The sequence below is a fragment of the Styela clava genome, chromosome 10 (genome assembly GCF_964204865.1).
Source record: "Styela clava chromosome 10, kaStyClav1.hap1.2, whole genome shotgun sequence".
NCBI lineage: Eukaryota > Metazoa > Chordata > Ascidiacea > Stolidobranchia > Styelidae > Styela > Styela clava.
The window spans coordinates 2,516,990-2,531,916 of NC_135259.1; the positions used below are offsets into that span (position 1 = coordinate 2,516,990).

Below are 14,927 nucleotides of genomic sequence, written 5' to 3' on the forward strand. Positions count from 1 at the left end.
ATTTATATTTACGGTAAGTTTCCGAAACACAACTAAAAACTAACGAATAGAGTTTAAAAACACGAAAACGAGATAATGTTTACGACCACGCTTGAAAATCTGCCTGAGTGAGAAAAGTGTCTGAGCGGATACGAAGAGTGAACATTGTAACGTCACCTTTTGTATCTTGCTGATTGGCCAATGTCGCGAAGTAAACAAGGAAGTCGATGCTCAGGGAAAAGTCCATAGTAGACACACTCTATAGAAGGCAGAAGTGCTCGACGTGTACCCCTTCTCCTGCCTCCCTAATATTTTCGTTATTTTTCTTTGAGTGCAAAACTGGCTATTAATGATTTAGACTTGATTAGTAAGTGTTAAATATCATATACTTTTAGTCCTAATATATATATTGATAAGATTGAGTCGGATGTACAAAATCGAACATACAAAAATATTATATATATTTACCATGTCGCGCTCTTTATCCATTAAAATGATTTGGTACAGGTATATATGCAGCGTTAAATTCAACTTTACTTCAGAAAACAACAATACATTGATGTTAGTTTGTGACTAAAGTAATATTATATAAGACTATATGATAAAAAAATTTCATGATACATGATAAAAAGTTTCACTACGTAAATTACATTAACATTTATAACATGCTCTACTAATACAAAAAAGTTTTGGTTTTAGCATAGCGCTATAGAAGTAAGCTGAAGTACACATCGCATTTAATGTCTGAAGCAAAAACAAGGAAGGTTTGCTGATTATCGCGGCTTTCCATGAAACTGGTTCGCACGAACATGTGTGAATCCGACGGATTCTAATTACTGTAGATAAGACTACAATTCCTGAATGACATTTGAGAAAACCAATTAGAGTAGCAATTAAGGGAATGAGGACAACAAGGCTATTTATTGTGTGGTCCTAGATGAAGCAATTTCCAGAGACAAAGCAGTGAAGTGTTTCTTGCACAGGTAAGAATCGTTGGGATCAGATAAATGTCGTTAATCGCAATGTGGCGCAGTTCAAACAAAATTATCTATTTAGTTTTAGTCGTAATTGAACTAAACAAACAGCAACAATATAACAACAAAACGATGCGTAGGTCTACTTAGCATCCAACAAGTCAGTAGTACTGCCAGAAAACATCTTGTTTATTAATTTCAAAATCGTTTTTATTCGTTTTCTCATTGTTGATCTATGGGGTCGACAGCATGACCTGGTCAAGCAATATATGCATTGCCGCCTATTTCCACGTCACCATAAAACTGAAACGGAAGAAAAAAAATGTTATTTTATTTATTTTCAGGGTGTCCATGACTTATGGAGAAATTGAATATTGTTTGTACTACATATATTCTGTTATTTTTCTTTGAATGCAAAACTGGCTATTAATGATTTAGACTTGATTAGTAAGTGTTAAATATCATATACTTTTAGTCCTAATATATATATTGATAAGATTGAGTCGGATGTACAAAATCGAACATACAAAAATATTATATATATTTACCATGTCGCGCTCTTTATCCATTAAAATGATTTGGTACAGGTATATATGCAGCGTTAAATTCAACTTTACTTCAGAAAACAACAATACATTGATGTTAGTTTGTGACTAAAGTAATATTATATAAGACTATATGATAAAAAAATTTCATGATACATGATAAAAAGTTTCACTACGTAAATTACATTAACATTTATAACATGCTCTACTAATACAAAAAAGTTTTGGTTTTAGCATAGCGCTATAGAAGTAAGCTGAAGTACACATCGCATTTAATGTCTGAAGCAAAAACAAGGAAGGTTTGCTGATTATCGCGGCTTTCCATGAATTTGGTTCGCACGAACATGTGTGAATCCGACGGATTCTAATTACTGTAGATAAGACTACAATTCCTGAATGACATTTGAGAAAACCAATTAGAGTAGCAATTAAGGGAATGAGGACAACAAGGCTATTTATTGTGTGGTCGTAGATGAAGCAATTTCCAGAGACAAAACAGTGAAGTGTTTCTTGCACAGGTAAGAATCGTTGGGATCAGATAAATGTCGTTAATCGCAATGTGGCGCAGTTCAAACAAAATTATCTATTTAGTTTTAGTCGTAATTGAACTAAACAAACAGCAACAATATAACAACAAAACGATGCGTAGGTCTACTTAGCATCCAACAAGTCAGTAGTACTGCCAGAAAACATCTTGTTTATTAATTTCAAAATCGTTTTTATTCGTTTTCTCATTGTTGATCTATGGGGTCGACAGCATGACCTGGTCAAGGAATATATGCATTGCCGCCTATTTCCACGTCACCATAAAACTGAAACGGAAGAAAAAAAATGTTATTTTATTTATTTTCAGGGTGTCCATGACTTATGGAGAAATTGAATATCGTTTGTACTACATATATTCTGTTTTATCCTACAAAATAAAAGGTGTTGAGAAAAAGGAAGATTCTAAAATATTTTACTAACTAACCTGTACCGGTCGCGTTTCTGGCCTTTGTACTTCAATATCTATCAAAATAATAGCATAACATAAATAAACGGCAACTATTCTGCAAATCTAATCCTGTCTTAGATGCGGATATGATTTTCTGCAAGTTACTGCTTATGCTTCCCAAGTCCAGAGATAAAATCAATATATAATACTGAAAGCAGTGTTCACCCAGGTGCGCACCTGTTCTGCTTATCTCTCTTAGTAATGTACAATAAAATATATGATAGTTAACAATAATACTTTGTACAGTTCTCTGGATACAGACAAAATCAACAACATTGGTAAAATATATCAATTTCACTCACCCGTTGGCCAATCTACCACAAGTAGATATTTATCAAGTTCCTCTCGTGTTTCCATACTTGTCATTTTGTACGACAACATAATTTTCTACTGTGGAACATCGAGATTATCAGGAGTAAAATATAACTTGTAATCGTCGCTAGTTACTTTTGATACAGGAAATGTTTGGTATTCACCCTGAATAAATTGAAAAACCGCGTTTTGCTGGTCGCATTGTAAATCCAACCGAAGTGTATCCGACGTATTTGCTTCTATGTGATTGAGTGGTTGGATTTCTGAATGTTTTTCGAACTTTTTCTTTATCATATTTTCCAGCGTAATATTTTTTCTGCAAAAAGCCGCAGCAAAATGAGTACCACCCTTACGAAAAATGAATGGCTGAATTTTGAGTTTATAATTCATAAAAAAGCTCAAAGGCCAGAGCAACACTGCAATAATTGAACAGAAGTGGTCAGTTGTGAATTCAATTTTGCCGTCGACACCAAATCTTCCTTTGCACAATTCCATCCATGTATTATCTTTTGTCGATTTTCGCATTATTATCACTTGCATATTTTCATCACTTGGTACTATCCACGTTGTTAGCTTGACATGCACTGGATGCTCAAATTTCTTGAAGCCATCAACCCGGCAAGTGAGCATTGGCGAAGCACCGACAGAATTGTTTGGCCAATTCGATGAACTTGGGTCTACACTCGCAAAAGCTTCAACTCTTTTTGTAACGGCACCGCGTGGAAATTCAATTGATATGTCGTCAATTTCTAAAACATCACCGTCAGGATTCAATTCTTAAAATAAGAATTTGTTTTATCCAATTAAATATTGTAAAAAGGTACAAATCCTTTGCATCAAAGAGTATAATATACATATTCTAACCTTTAGTCACAAAAACTGTTGCGTTTTGAGGTTTTTCGAACTCGGTTTCATTGCGTTGTAAATTGTAGTCATCCAACACTAATTTCAAACTCTAAAAAAGGGAGATTGTATTGTTTTAAGTGTACACTTGTATACTTATAGCCTACATCAAATGTATTATTTTACAACGAAACTCTAAAATAATAGGTTTACAAATTTTTCAATAGGAATTTTGGTGAAGAAATTTATATCACAAAATTAGAAAAACTTTTTCTGTGTGATTTGATTAAAAAAATTACTGTTGGCTTTAGTTTCTCCAGTTCGTCTTGTAATATTTTTCTCTCTTCTGATTTTATCTGCCAATCCAATAAATACACTTGTCCTGATATATTTCGTAAGAGATTTTTAACTCCAATAACGTCGTCGTAAGTTGCAACTCTTTTCTCCACAAGACTGAGGTATTGGAACTGTCGGGTGGAATAATAATTTAGGATTTACATAACTCCAATACCCTACAGGCTTACAAGTTCAATTTATTGTGTATAAACATATAATTCGAGATGTCCTTGAAGTTGAAAAATGCATAATTACTTTTTATGGCATTGACAGCTTTAAAACGACAACTCGAATCGGGCCTGCACAACCTTGCTAAGTTTTCGTAGTGATATTTTCTATTTAGCCATGTTTTATTAAAGAAGTCAAACGATTTGAACGAATAGGTACAAAAGCAGAAAAAAAATAGAATCGTATTGTTATCTCACTTTTTTACTTCCCAAAGTCGATTGCAAAGATTCAAAATGACTCTTGTTCAATCCACAAAGTCCAATGCCCAACTTTTCAACGTTTAGATTCACACATAGTTGTCCAACAATTTTTAATCCATCAACACCCATATTCGGGTTTCTGCTTAACCATAGTTCAGACACCTGAAAATTATTAATATAATTGCAACTCAATTGTTAATTGGCTACACAAAGGAGCAAATGAAAAATATTGATGAAAACATTGAACAAAATACGAGTCATGCTTTCCATGTTTAATATTTAACTGTGATTGTTCACAAAATATATATATCTCTTGTCAATAAATATGCAAAAGGCGCAACAATCAAAAATAAAACAATTAATGAATATATATACATTTTATTAAATAAAACAATTCTGAATCCATTTGAGCATCTTGAATATTTTGCCGAATTTGCGCGACAGGTAAATTCTGGCCTACTAACATAAACCAATATGAGGAATACACATATTTGTTGCATAACAAATTATGGTACAAATTAATAAGATTGAATATTGATGTTTAACCAAAATACTTCATAACTTCTTTTTTTCTATTTAATGACATTTCAAACTAGTAACAAAAAGTGAAAGAAAAGTTGTGTTACACTTACATTAAGTGCACTTCCTTCTAGTAAAAGTGATAAAACTTTCATCGATTGAAGTTCTAAATTGCAACTGTGAAAGATAAGTCGTTTCAAGTAGATGGAACGGGAAATCACAGTTCCAATCACGTGCATGTCGCTCATAGTTAGGGAGAGACCATGCAGTTCCACATCATTCAAAGATGATTTTGCAATATTATCCATCCCGTTCTTAGCTTCGTACAGCGAATAAAGTATCTCCAGGAGATCTGTACTGTCGTAAATGCTTTGCAACAAATCGTGAAAATTTTTGTGTAAAATTGCTTTTTTTTCGTCGATGTCCACGATCATTCCTGTTAAATAAGAAAAACATAACATTTAAATCGATTAGTTTGTTGTTACATGTGAACTGGATACACTACACAAATATATTGAAGTCGTTTTATCAAAAATAAACACATTTATAACCAGATTTCACCTTGAAAAATTGAAAAAAAAAATTAAAAATAATTTAACCTTGAAACAAGCCATTTAAAACTGTATAAACTTCTTCATCAAGAACCACGCCATAAAGAAGTCTCCTGATTACCGACATTTGAGGAGTGTTAAGCACATTTACGACAGTTTTCCGAAATGATGCTACATTCATTTTAGCGATATAAAAGGCTGCAAGTAGTTCTTGAATGCTTTGATGAGGGAAAAACATAACGTTATCTTTCGATGCGAGACTGTACTGACATTTTTCAGGTGCAAAAATTACTAAATCTGAAGCATCTGTTGGATCCAATCCCACTGACTTTATTTCCTCATTCGTGAAAAGAACACGTCCTTCCATTGTTCCCGTGTACGACAGTTCCATTAGCTTTTCAGTGACTTCTAGTACATTCTCCTGGTGCGTATGAGGAGAGCGTAAAATATTTAGCAGCACTAATGTCATGATTCCTGTCATTGTGGTCGGTTTGTAGGTGGATTCCGTTTTTAAACCAATGAGGGTATAAACAAGAACAACGGGAATGCTACAGAGAGCAAGTTGAGCTGGAGATTCCGTCTGCAAATACTGCATGGTTTCTTGAGCGTCATCTGCGCCTAAATAGCCTTCCATGATTTCCATGATAGATTCTGTTGTTAAGCCCATAAGCGCTACAACTTTCTTGGGGCGAACTTTTGGTGAATAGTTTCTTATAGAATGTTCGCGACTCGACGTGATTAACTTGGATCCCGGAAAAAGATCACCAGCTAACAGACTTTTGACTATTTTCTGTGGACTTGCCTTCTCTTCAGCACCCACGGGTGTGTAGTCATTTCCAGCAAGTGTGAAAGGTACTGTATCCAGAGAATCCAAACAAAACAAGAACTGTTCAGGGTGCTTATTCAGGTGTTCTAATAAACTCTTTATTTCGTCACTTGTTAATATTTCGTCATTAGCATTCAACAGATATTGGAGAGCAGTCATGGGTTTTGTTTGCTGTAAGTCTTTTCCATGAAGAAAAATCACTATCTGTACATGCTTGAGGTTTTCGAAATCTCCTTCCAAGACTCTCCGTGCCAATGCTTTCATGAGAGTCGTTTTTCCGCTACCCGCTGGCCCAACAAAACATATGTTGCCATTGTTAAAATTCTTTAACAAGTGTGGTAGATCTATTTGTGATCTTACTTTTAATTTTCTATTCTGTACCAATTCTCTGCGAGACTTTGAAGTATCCGGATTGTAACTCTGCTCTGGTGGTCTTTGTCCACTGTAGAAGTTTATTTCTTCTAGGAGAGGTGTGACATGCACCTGAAGCTTATTAAATATTCCATGAGATTCGGCAAGATCGTAAAATTTAGTAAGCGATTCAGTCTTTTTGTTCAGCTTTTGTTTGATTTTGTCAATAGACATTTTGATTAAAACCCGATAAAAGCTATAAATGTATTAGCATAAATTGAAGAAAGTTAGCGTAGTGTTTTTAGCTATTGAAAATGAAAATCGGTGGACATGTTACATAATGACTTTTATAATTTCAATTTGGACCCCATTCGAATTCCATGAACATACAAGCAATTGCAAGCACAACATAGGCATGGTGGATCTAATCTAATTGAATAGATCCTCTGTTTCTAAGTCTGACATTTGAATAACTTTAAAACTTATTCATATGCGAGTACTTTTAGAAAGTAACATGGAATACCCGGATTAGCTTATTTTTTCATTTCCAGTGTATATCAGCTTTACTTTCTTTTTCAAAGTGATTACATATATTTTAGGTAAAATCGGTGGTAAATAATGCATGAAAATAATAACGTCTCGAAAATACATCTGACATATATGATAAAGATATCATACTTTGTCAAATTTGGTTTATTTTTGTTTTATATAAATATATAAATTTTGTCCCGAATGTCGAAGTTTTGAATGCCATATAAACATTCCTATTTTTCATCATTTCCTCGTAAATACAACTCCAAATGCGAAGTGCGAATATGACCATCACTCATAGAACACTTTCGTATTTCAGTACCAAAAAGGGAAACATTTATAATAATCGTTCGTAGCATAGAAATTGCTTTTTTAGAAACATTCACAAAAATACCCGAGAATAATTTGCCTAATTAAATAAGTTTTTTTTTACAGTAGACTGAACTGGATTGTACCAACTTTCAATATTAACGGATATGTGTTAATATTTAAGGACACATATTTATCCGTTTTGTCGACTACATGCGGTATTTTTCATGGTGATTTAAAAAAGGGATAAAATCCCTAAAATTATCGAGCAACTAATAACTAGTTTGGAAAATTCCTTATTTTTGATTATCTTTATATTGCCGGCTAGGTTAAATAAATAGCTTAACTCCCTAACTATGAACACATGAAGCGAAGACAGCGTTTCTGTCAGCTGCTACTTCTGCCACTAAATGCGTATCTGCTCAAGCTTAACAATGGTTATAAAACCTATTTAAAAGTAGATTGAAATTTCAATATTGCGTCGCCGCTTTTAAATTTGATTTCAATATCATATGCCAACTATGCCGCTATTCAGTAATTTGCCTGTGTTATTCATTCCACGTACTTTTTAATAATACACGTCATGTTTAGGCTCCTCGGAAATATTTTTCTTCCCCATTGTATCGAAGCAGCGATGCGAATATGCCAACTGTCGTTTGGTTGAGAAGCTTTCAAGGTCTTTTGGGCGTAAAATATCAGGGCTTTTTGAAAAAGAAAACTAGTAGACCGTAGCTCACATTGGTTTGTTGAATTTCCTGATAAAAATACGTGTGAGACATTGTGTGACTGATATTTATCGTATTGAAATATTTAAGAACCCAAACGTTCTTTTCACTTTGAACTCGGAATTTTACACAGAGAAAAATATTCTCGTCTTGCATATGATCAATAATATCTCATTAAATGGTTTTATTGGCCTAATCGCTGACATTTGATCTCGTCGTAATTTGAGTAATTCATTTTCAAAACGTTCTGCTCTGTTTTTTGCTCTTTGGTTACATATGAATGTTTTTCATATCATTGTTTTAAACTGCTAGTTTGCTTTTGAACCATTCAATATAAGTGAGTATTCCTGCTACAGTATCTCATGTTGTCGTATCTACACAGATACGAGGACAAAAAAGGGAGCGTAGTTCCTATAGTTAGGTACGCGATACGCTGATCAACCGTTAATATTATTATATATATCAGTTAACGCAGGAGTTCGGGAGACTTACTCTTATATATATATATAGGTTATTATCAGTAGGCTTCTTTGGTTTATTAAAAAGGGTTTTGCCGAACCATTCTTTGTTTAGGCCTACTGCTGACGCTGTATTACCAATTGTCGCTAAGTTTATTAACTATCGCGAAGTTGTAATATAGCAACTAACTTCCAACTGTACCCCATTTCATGTTGAAATCCTCAAAACAAAGTTAATTTTTCCCAAAATTTGAACAAAGACTTTCGCAGGAATCAAATTACACCAGTTTTAAGAACATAACATGTTCCACCCAGTCATTATCAAATTAAAATTTATATTCTCACCTTTGGCACTGATTGAAATAATTATATCTAAGTTCCCATCCGTACGATGTACATGATTACCCTTATTGAGATAATAGGAGTTTCTGTTTATAACGTGAATCACGAGCTCTCGTTTACAGTATTTAATTAGATGTATGATCGACGTATAAATACGACTCCGATATCTTTCGATAAGGACTATGTAAACCATGAAAAGCCAGTCTGGATTAATGTTTTAAGATTTGTATTCTGTGTGTCGTGGAAATTTACGAATAAAAACATATATATAGAGATTTTTAGCGTATCTTCATTCGCATGGGGGTTGAAGCTGAAGGGTGAACGGGCGACTGGCAGTTCTGAGACGGTCTAGGAAATAGCAATATACGGTAACATCACATTCATTTGCCAATTATATGTGCTATAGTAACATTCGCTCATAATATCTACAACAGGTTGCGTGTATGCAACAAAGTAAGCCTACGTGACGGCGTAGAGCTTGAATTGGACAAGAACATATTTATATTTGGGACTGTATAATTCTTTAATAAAAAAACGCTATGTAGTATGTTTATGTTGATTGCAAAAATATTTTGATATTTTTATATTGTGTTGACAAAAATGAAGCTTGACTGTATAATTTTTTCATCAAGATGTGTATGTAGTATGTAAATTTTTTCATTTTTTCCAATAAATACTTCCTCGAGCCTCGAAATAGTTTGGTTAGGTTCTGCTTCTGTTATCGAGGGGCTTGACTATAACGTAAAAAATTTTTGTCCGCTTCACACTTGTAGGGTATTCATATAATGTATACCGTGGGCCTACTGTATTTGAACCACTAAAAACAGGAACCATGCTCTGATTTCAGTAAGTTCTTGTAATGAAAGAAGTGTGCAATCTGGCAAGCCGCCAGTTTCTAGCATCAATATCCAATATCCAACGAGAAAAGCCTATATGCAGGATTGCACAGGAAAGTGGTCCGGAATTATCACGAAACCTGCCTGTTTGAAAAGGTTGTCTGCATGTATCAAAAACGACGGAAGCACCAATTGAATATTTCAAAAATTGCTTTGACTAATGTTATTCGGAGGTTGCGGAAACTTCCAACAGTGGAAAAATGTCTTTCTTTGTCTACTCAGATCGCTAATGGGTTGAGGTGGAGAAAGATACGTTAACTATGTCACCGATGCAATGACCTGTGCCCATTGAGAATTCATAATAAATATGGTTCATTTCAATATATATCAAAGTTTTATTTTGTAGCATTTTGATTTGGAACGATCATAAGCGATTGTTCAAAATACGACTGCCAGGTTTAGGTGCGTTTTGATGAGTTTTTAATATATGGGTAAGTTTTAGTAAGTTATTGCAAAATTTTGGCCACTGCTTCGAAACAATTTTATATAAAAAAATAACCGGATTAGGGCGTTTACGTAAATACTAAGGCCGAAACAATATCTTCCCCAAAAGCCTCACAAATGCGTACTTACGATTTTTATGTTGTGTGGTGGTTTGGTACACAACATGGAAATATTTACTGGAATGAAACAACTTGTTTCGGGTTATCACAATCTCGGCGCTCGTGCCAACATAGTCATCCAACTGAACGATAGCGTAGCGAACAATTTGAATCACATTTTATAAAGACGAGAAGGGACAATAAGTATTCGATCGACTACTTGAGGATATTCTTCAACATTGTTGATTTTTATCTTAAATAGCTGGGTCTCGTTGCAACCTGGTTCAAAAATCGACTCCGCTCAATTCACGCCCTCATATACATACATTTTGCACGATAAACTATCCTCGAGTTCAACTGATTGTGACACAGATATATATATATATAATCTATCTATACTATTCCTTTTAAATACTTCTCGTGGTTTCTGTGGCAAGTAATTGATTGCTTTTAAAATACTATGGACGAAACGGTTCGCCACTGTATAATGTGTGTATGTTCTGCGCCCTCTGCTACATTTTGATAACCAGACTTTGATGAATTTTTTTCGAATCTGTTGTTGTTACGAACAGACAGTTGTGCGAGGTAAGGCTATATATGGGTTGGTGTGGCAACAGGTAGGCCTAATTGTCCAACATGCTACATTAACAACAATAACACAAAGCTTTGTCTTTTTTGATATCTGCATTTATATTTGTTTCGACATAAATCTGAAAATTGATCCATCTCTAGTAATTACAGCTGATGTATTGGCGAAAATGATGGGCTTCTGCTGAACACCATTCAGATAAATAAATCAAATACAAGCACAACTATGAAATAACTGCTGATCGGTACGAACTCTGGCGAAACAGGTTCCCAAACAGACTGCTCTACTTAAAACACCAAAGAAAAGTCGTCCACGCAATAAGCAATCATGCATGTTAAAACATACTGGATGCTGGCTGAACTCTTGAAAATTAGATTAGTGAAGTATGATTGAACATCGATATTTATTGTCTGGAAATATCAAATTTAGCAATTCTGTGACATACACAAACCAATAAAGAAAATAGAATTAATCAGCGTCTCACAAACCACAAGTAGATATGTTCAAACTATGGTTCACTAGCAGTTCATGTAGAGAGGATAGGAATATCCTAACCCTAAATCATGGGTAAAGATAACTCTGGCAGTCAACACTTATAACTTATATACAAATAATAAATAAACACAAACAGCAACTCAATATTACTCCTAGTCCTCTGTGAATTAGAATCAGTAGCATTGCACTATCAAAATATTATTTAACCCACTGACCACACATTCTATGAAATATTGTTGTCTTAGCAGTTAATGAAAATCATAGGCAGGAAATGGAAGCGCAAATTTACATCATATAAAAATACTAAATACCATTGCTTGCCAAAAGTTTTGAATATTAAATGTTTCACAAATGTTAACCAGTTATTTCGCCTCCAATGAGACAGACTGAAAATGCAATGAAATACTCCACTACGATACAACACATACATAAACAAAAATCCTTCCACTGTGTATTAAGCTTTACAAGACATATTACATTAACTGGATCAGGATTCGAAATTTCATGTTCGTTTTTTGCCAAAACTGTTAAAGTACAAAATATACATTTTCCTTCAAATTTGTGCATTCTTGTGCGTTCCATATATAGCCAATGCTAAAAATATGTCTTCTTCATCTTCTGTTCCGAAGTCTTCGCATCATTCTTGCCGGAGTTTCTCCGACTCCGTGAGATGTGGCCATATCTCGAATATGTTCAGGCGAAGGTGTAGCTTCAAGAGGGAGAGAAATATCTTCAGGATGAAGTTTAACCATTCTTCTAGATTTCTTTTGCTTAATAGAATATAAATAAAGATGAAATTTAAATATTGTACCAACTTCATACAAGAACACTCTATATATTGCAAGTGAATATGCTATATTATATTATACTTTCTCAACACTGTATACTTAAACAGGAATTTTGGAGAATAGTTTGAACATTCATAAAATTTGTACAATATTTATGACTGATTAGGGACTATTTTGCATGTGCTGCTTAGATTACAGCGTGGTAAATACAAAATTGGCATAAGGTGATCAAAACTTGAGAGACCAAATTTTAAATCTAGGATAGCAACATAACACTATATTGTAAAAGTTACATTGCAGCAATATGTGATAGATGAAATAAGCGAAGCAATAGAAAGCAAATGATAGAGAATCTCTGGTACTCCTGTAGTATGTGTACCATAATTTTATTCCAATTTTTCCTACTTTAGTTCTATTATGAGTCAGGGATTGTCTGTGTTAGCCAAGTGGATATACCCCCTGCTCATAAGTTTCAGTCCCTTCACACAACTTGACATAAAATAGGCGAACAAAATAATGTAACTTCATATTGGTACACATATTTCTGGAGTGCCGAAAGTATTATAGTGTATTAGATCAATAAAATAGCAGAATAGTTCAGAACTATATACAACACATTCTTCTTCCTTCAAACATTAAGCATACAATACAGAATCCCTTAAGTGCATGCTGATATGATACCTGTTCTTCTGGTTGTTTTTTAGCTTTCTTAGGTGACTTGGTGGCAGGACCAATTGCATCTTTAGCAGCTTTCAAAGCTGAAAAAGATAAATAAAAATCAGAAATGCTTAATTGACAGAAAAATTAGAGTCTATTTCTAATGCTACATGGAACAGTAAGCGATAAAATAAATGAAACCCATTTTAAACTACCTGCTACTAAAATAGACAACAGAGAAGTAAACAATTATTGACACAGCAATATTTTGGGAATATATTCTAACTTCACATGTAAATTATTGAGTTTATATGGTAATAGTTACGAAGGTGTTGTCACAAGTTAATAATTCCAGGAAAAACTTGTTGTTTTTGTGCTATCGTACGCAACCAACTTCAAGGTTTCCCAACCTGTGACGAGTTTTGCGAGAGGAATTTTGCTTTGTATTCGCTGTAGTATTACTAGTATTCTTTAGTATTTACACTCTTGCTACAGCATCCTTGCGTAATACGCATACGGATCCACCTGCGCAAAGGCATAGAGAGCAAGGAAAGGTAGTTAGTTTCACGCAACCTCGACTGTTAGTCACGAATTCTTTAGTCAATTATTATTATTACTACTATAATAATAATAATACTTATTTATATTCACACAATAAACTATTTGAGCTGTGCAAAAACAGGAGTGCTACTTGCGCATAACACTAGTAAAGTATCTATTAAAGATTGAATAAATGAAGTATTTATGCATAGGGATTACCTTGAGCCACTGGTGAATTTTTCAGCATATCTCCAACTTTGGTAAAATTTTTAGATGCCGTAAGAGATAAAACTGATGCTGTGTCTTCATCCGATGTTTTAGAATTATTTGAATTATTAGCATTATTTGTACCACGAGTTTTTGCTCGCAGCGACCTTCCTGTCTTTAATGTTCCTGGTCCTGCATCCTCCTGAATTGAAAAATACTTTTTTAACAAATATAAATAAAAAATCAGAATACGTATTTTTTTTTCATGAAACTTCATTCAAATTACTAAGACTAAAAAGAAAATTAGAGTTTGTAAATGGAGTGTTAGTATTACAATTTCAATCATTCATGATGTTAAGATAATTAGACAGTAATGATTGTTTTTCTATTGATGCACTCGGTGTAATAATGCTGGTGATAATACTGCTGATCGTATAAGATTTGTATATTTAGTTTCAAGTTTCAACTATTGTTTGTTACAGTTGACACACTGTATGTATAATACTCTGGATTATGGAATTTCATTCTTTGCATTGCTGTTAGTTACATAGTTTTGCACAAAAATATCTGAAACCTAGTAAATCTAAATACATTATAAGATAATATTTTTAATTATCAATTTATAATTATAAAGATTGATCTTTGCAGATCAAAGATATTGAGATCAACCCCGCTAAGATTGCATCAGAAGTCAAAATGATAATGTACTTGGTCTGAATATCTGATATGTCAGAACATCACTCATTTCGAATGAATTTGAATATTGTAATAGTTTCAATAATTCTTATTCCATGCATAACTAATTTCCATATTTGTTTTTGCAATAGTTACAAAATTTTCTTCGTAACTTTTTATGAAAAGGAAATCTTTTTTTTTCAATATTAGTCAGAGATGTAGAAGAAATAGCAGAGAAAAATCAATGAAATACTAGCATAGTCTCTAATGCTTAATAATTGCTTGCTTGAATTGAAATGAATGAACATAATTTATTCACATAAAAATATCTAAGCTTGCTTGATTCATTGCTTATCCCTACGAGTGTAAAATGAGCAAATTAGTTTTAATTAAACAATATTAAATAATCTACTTGCAATATGCATCACGACTGTGGTGTCAGAAGATATGCTATTTCAGTCACAGACTGAGCCATACAAAGTATCTATTCTAGTTACGATCAAAAATTGCGAAGA

At 33.6% G+C, this 14,927-nt stretch overlaps 2 protein-coding genes across 5 annotated transcripts in view; both read right to left on the minus strand.

Annotated features, from left to right (window-relative positions):
• Nucleotides 1–305: 305 nt before the first annotated feature.
• LOC120337783 (uncharacterized) lies at nt 306–6,955 on the minus strand. The gene is made up of 8 exons (XM_078117441.1): nt 5,530–6,955; nt 5,044–5,366; nt 4,409–4,573; nt 3,947–4,114; nt 3,669–3,759; nt 2,795–3,580; nt 2,469–2,506; nt 306–2,310 (listed from the first exon to the last, which is right to left on the minus strand). The coding sequence occupies exons 1-6, from the start codon at nt 6,890–6,892 to the stop codon at nt 2,880–2,882; spliced, it is 2,811 nt and encodes a 936-aa protein (XP_077973567.1). The 5' UTR covers nt 6,893–6,955; the 3' UTR covers nt 306–2,310; nt 2,469–2,506; nt 2,795–2,879.
• A 4,479-nt stretch (nt 6,956–11,434) lies between these two features.
• Nucleotides 11,435–14,927, minus strand: part of LOC120337487 (uncharacterized) — a 35,980-nt gene continuing 32,487 nt past the window's right edge. For all 4 annotated transcript variants that reach the window (XM_078116922.1, XM_039405278.2, XM_039405279.2 and 1 more), the window contains 3 exons: nt 13,750–13,939; nt 13,015–13,091; nt 11,435–12,315 (listed from right to left, as the gene is read on the minus strand). In XM_078116922.1, coding sequence (XP_077973048.1) covers nt 12,157–12,315; nt 13,015–13,091; nt 13,750–13,939 — 426 coding nt within the window. In that variant the 3' untranslated portion in view covers nt 11,435–12,156. The remainder of the gene's footprint in view (nt 12,316–13,014; nt 13,092–13,749; nt 13,940–14,927) is intronic.

What these genes read in the sequence shown, in the direction of transcription:
- LOC120337783 (XM_078117441.1), bottom strand. Translation starts at nt 6,892, where the DNA reads ATGTCTATTGACAAAATCAAACAAAAGCTGAACAAAAAGACTGAATCG. An exon ending in TAGAAGGAAGTGCACTTAAT is followed by an intron (nt 4,574 to 5,043) that starts GTAAGTGTAACA and finishes AATAATTTTCAG; the next exon opens with GTGTCTGAACTATGGTTAAG. An exon ending in TGGAGAAACTAAAGCCAACA is followed by an intron (nt 3,760 to 3,946) that starts GTAATTTTTTTA and finishes TCCCTTTTTTAG; the next exon opens with AGTTTGAAATTAGTGTTGGA.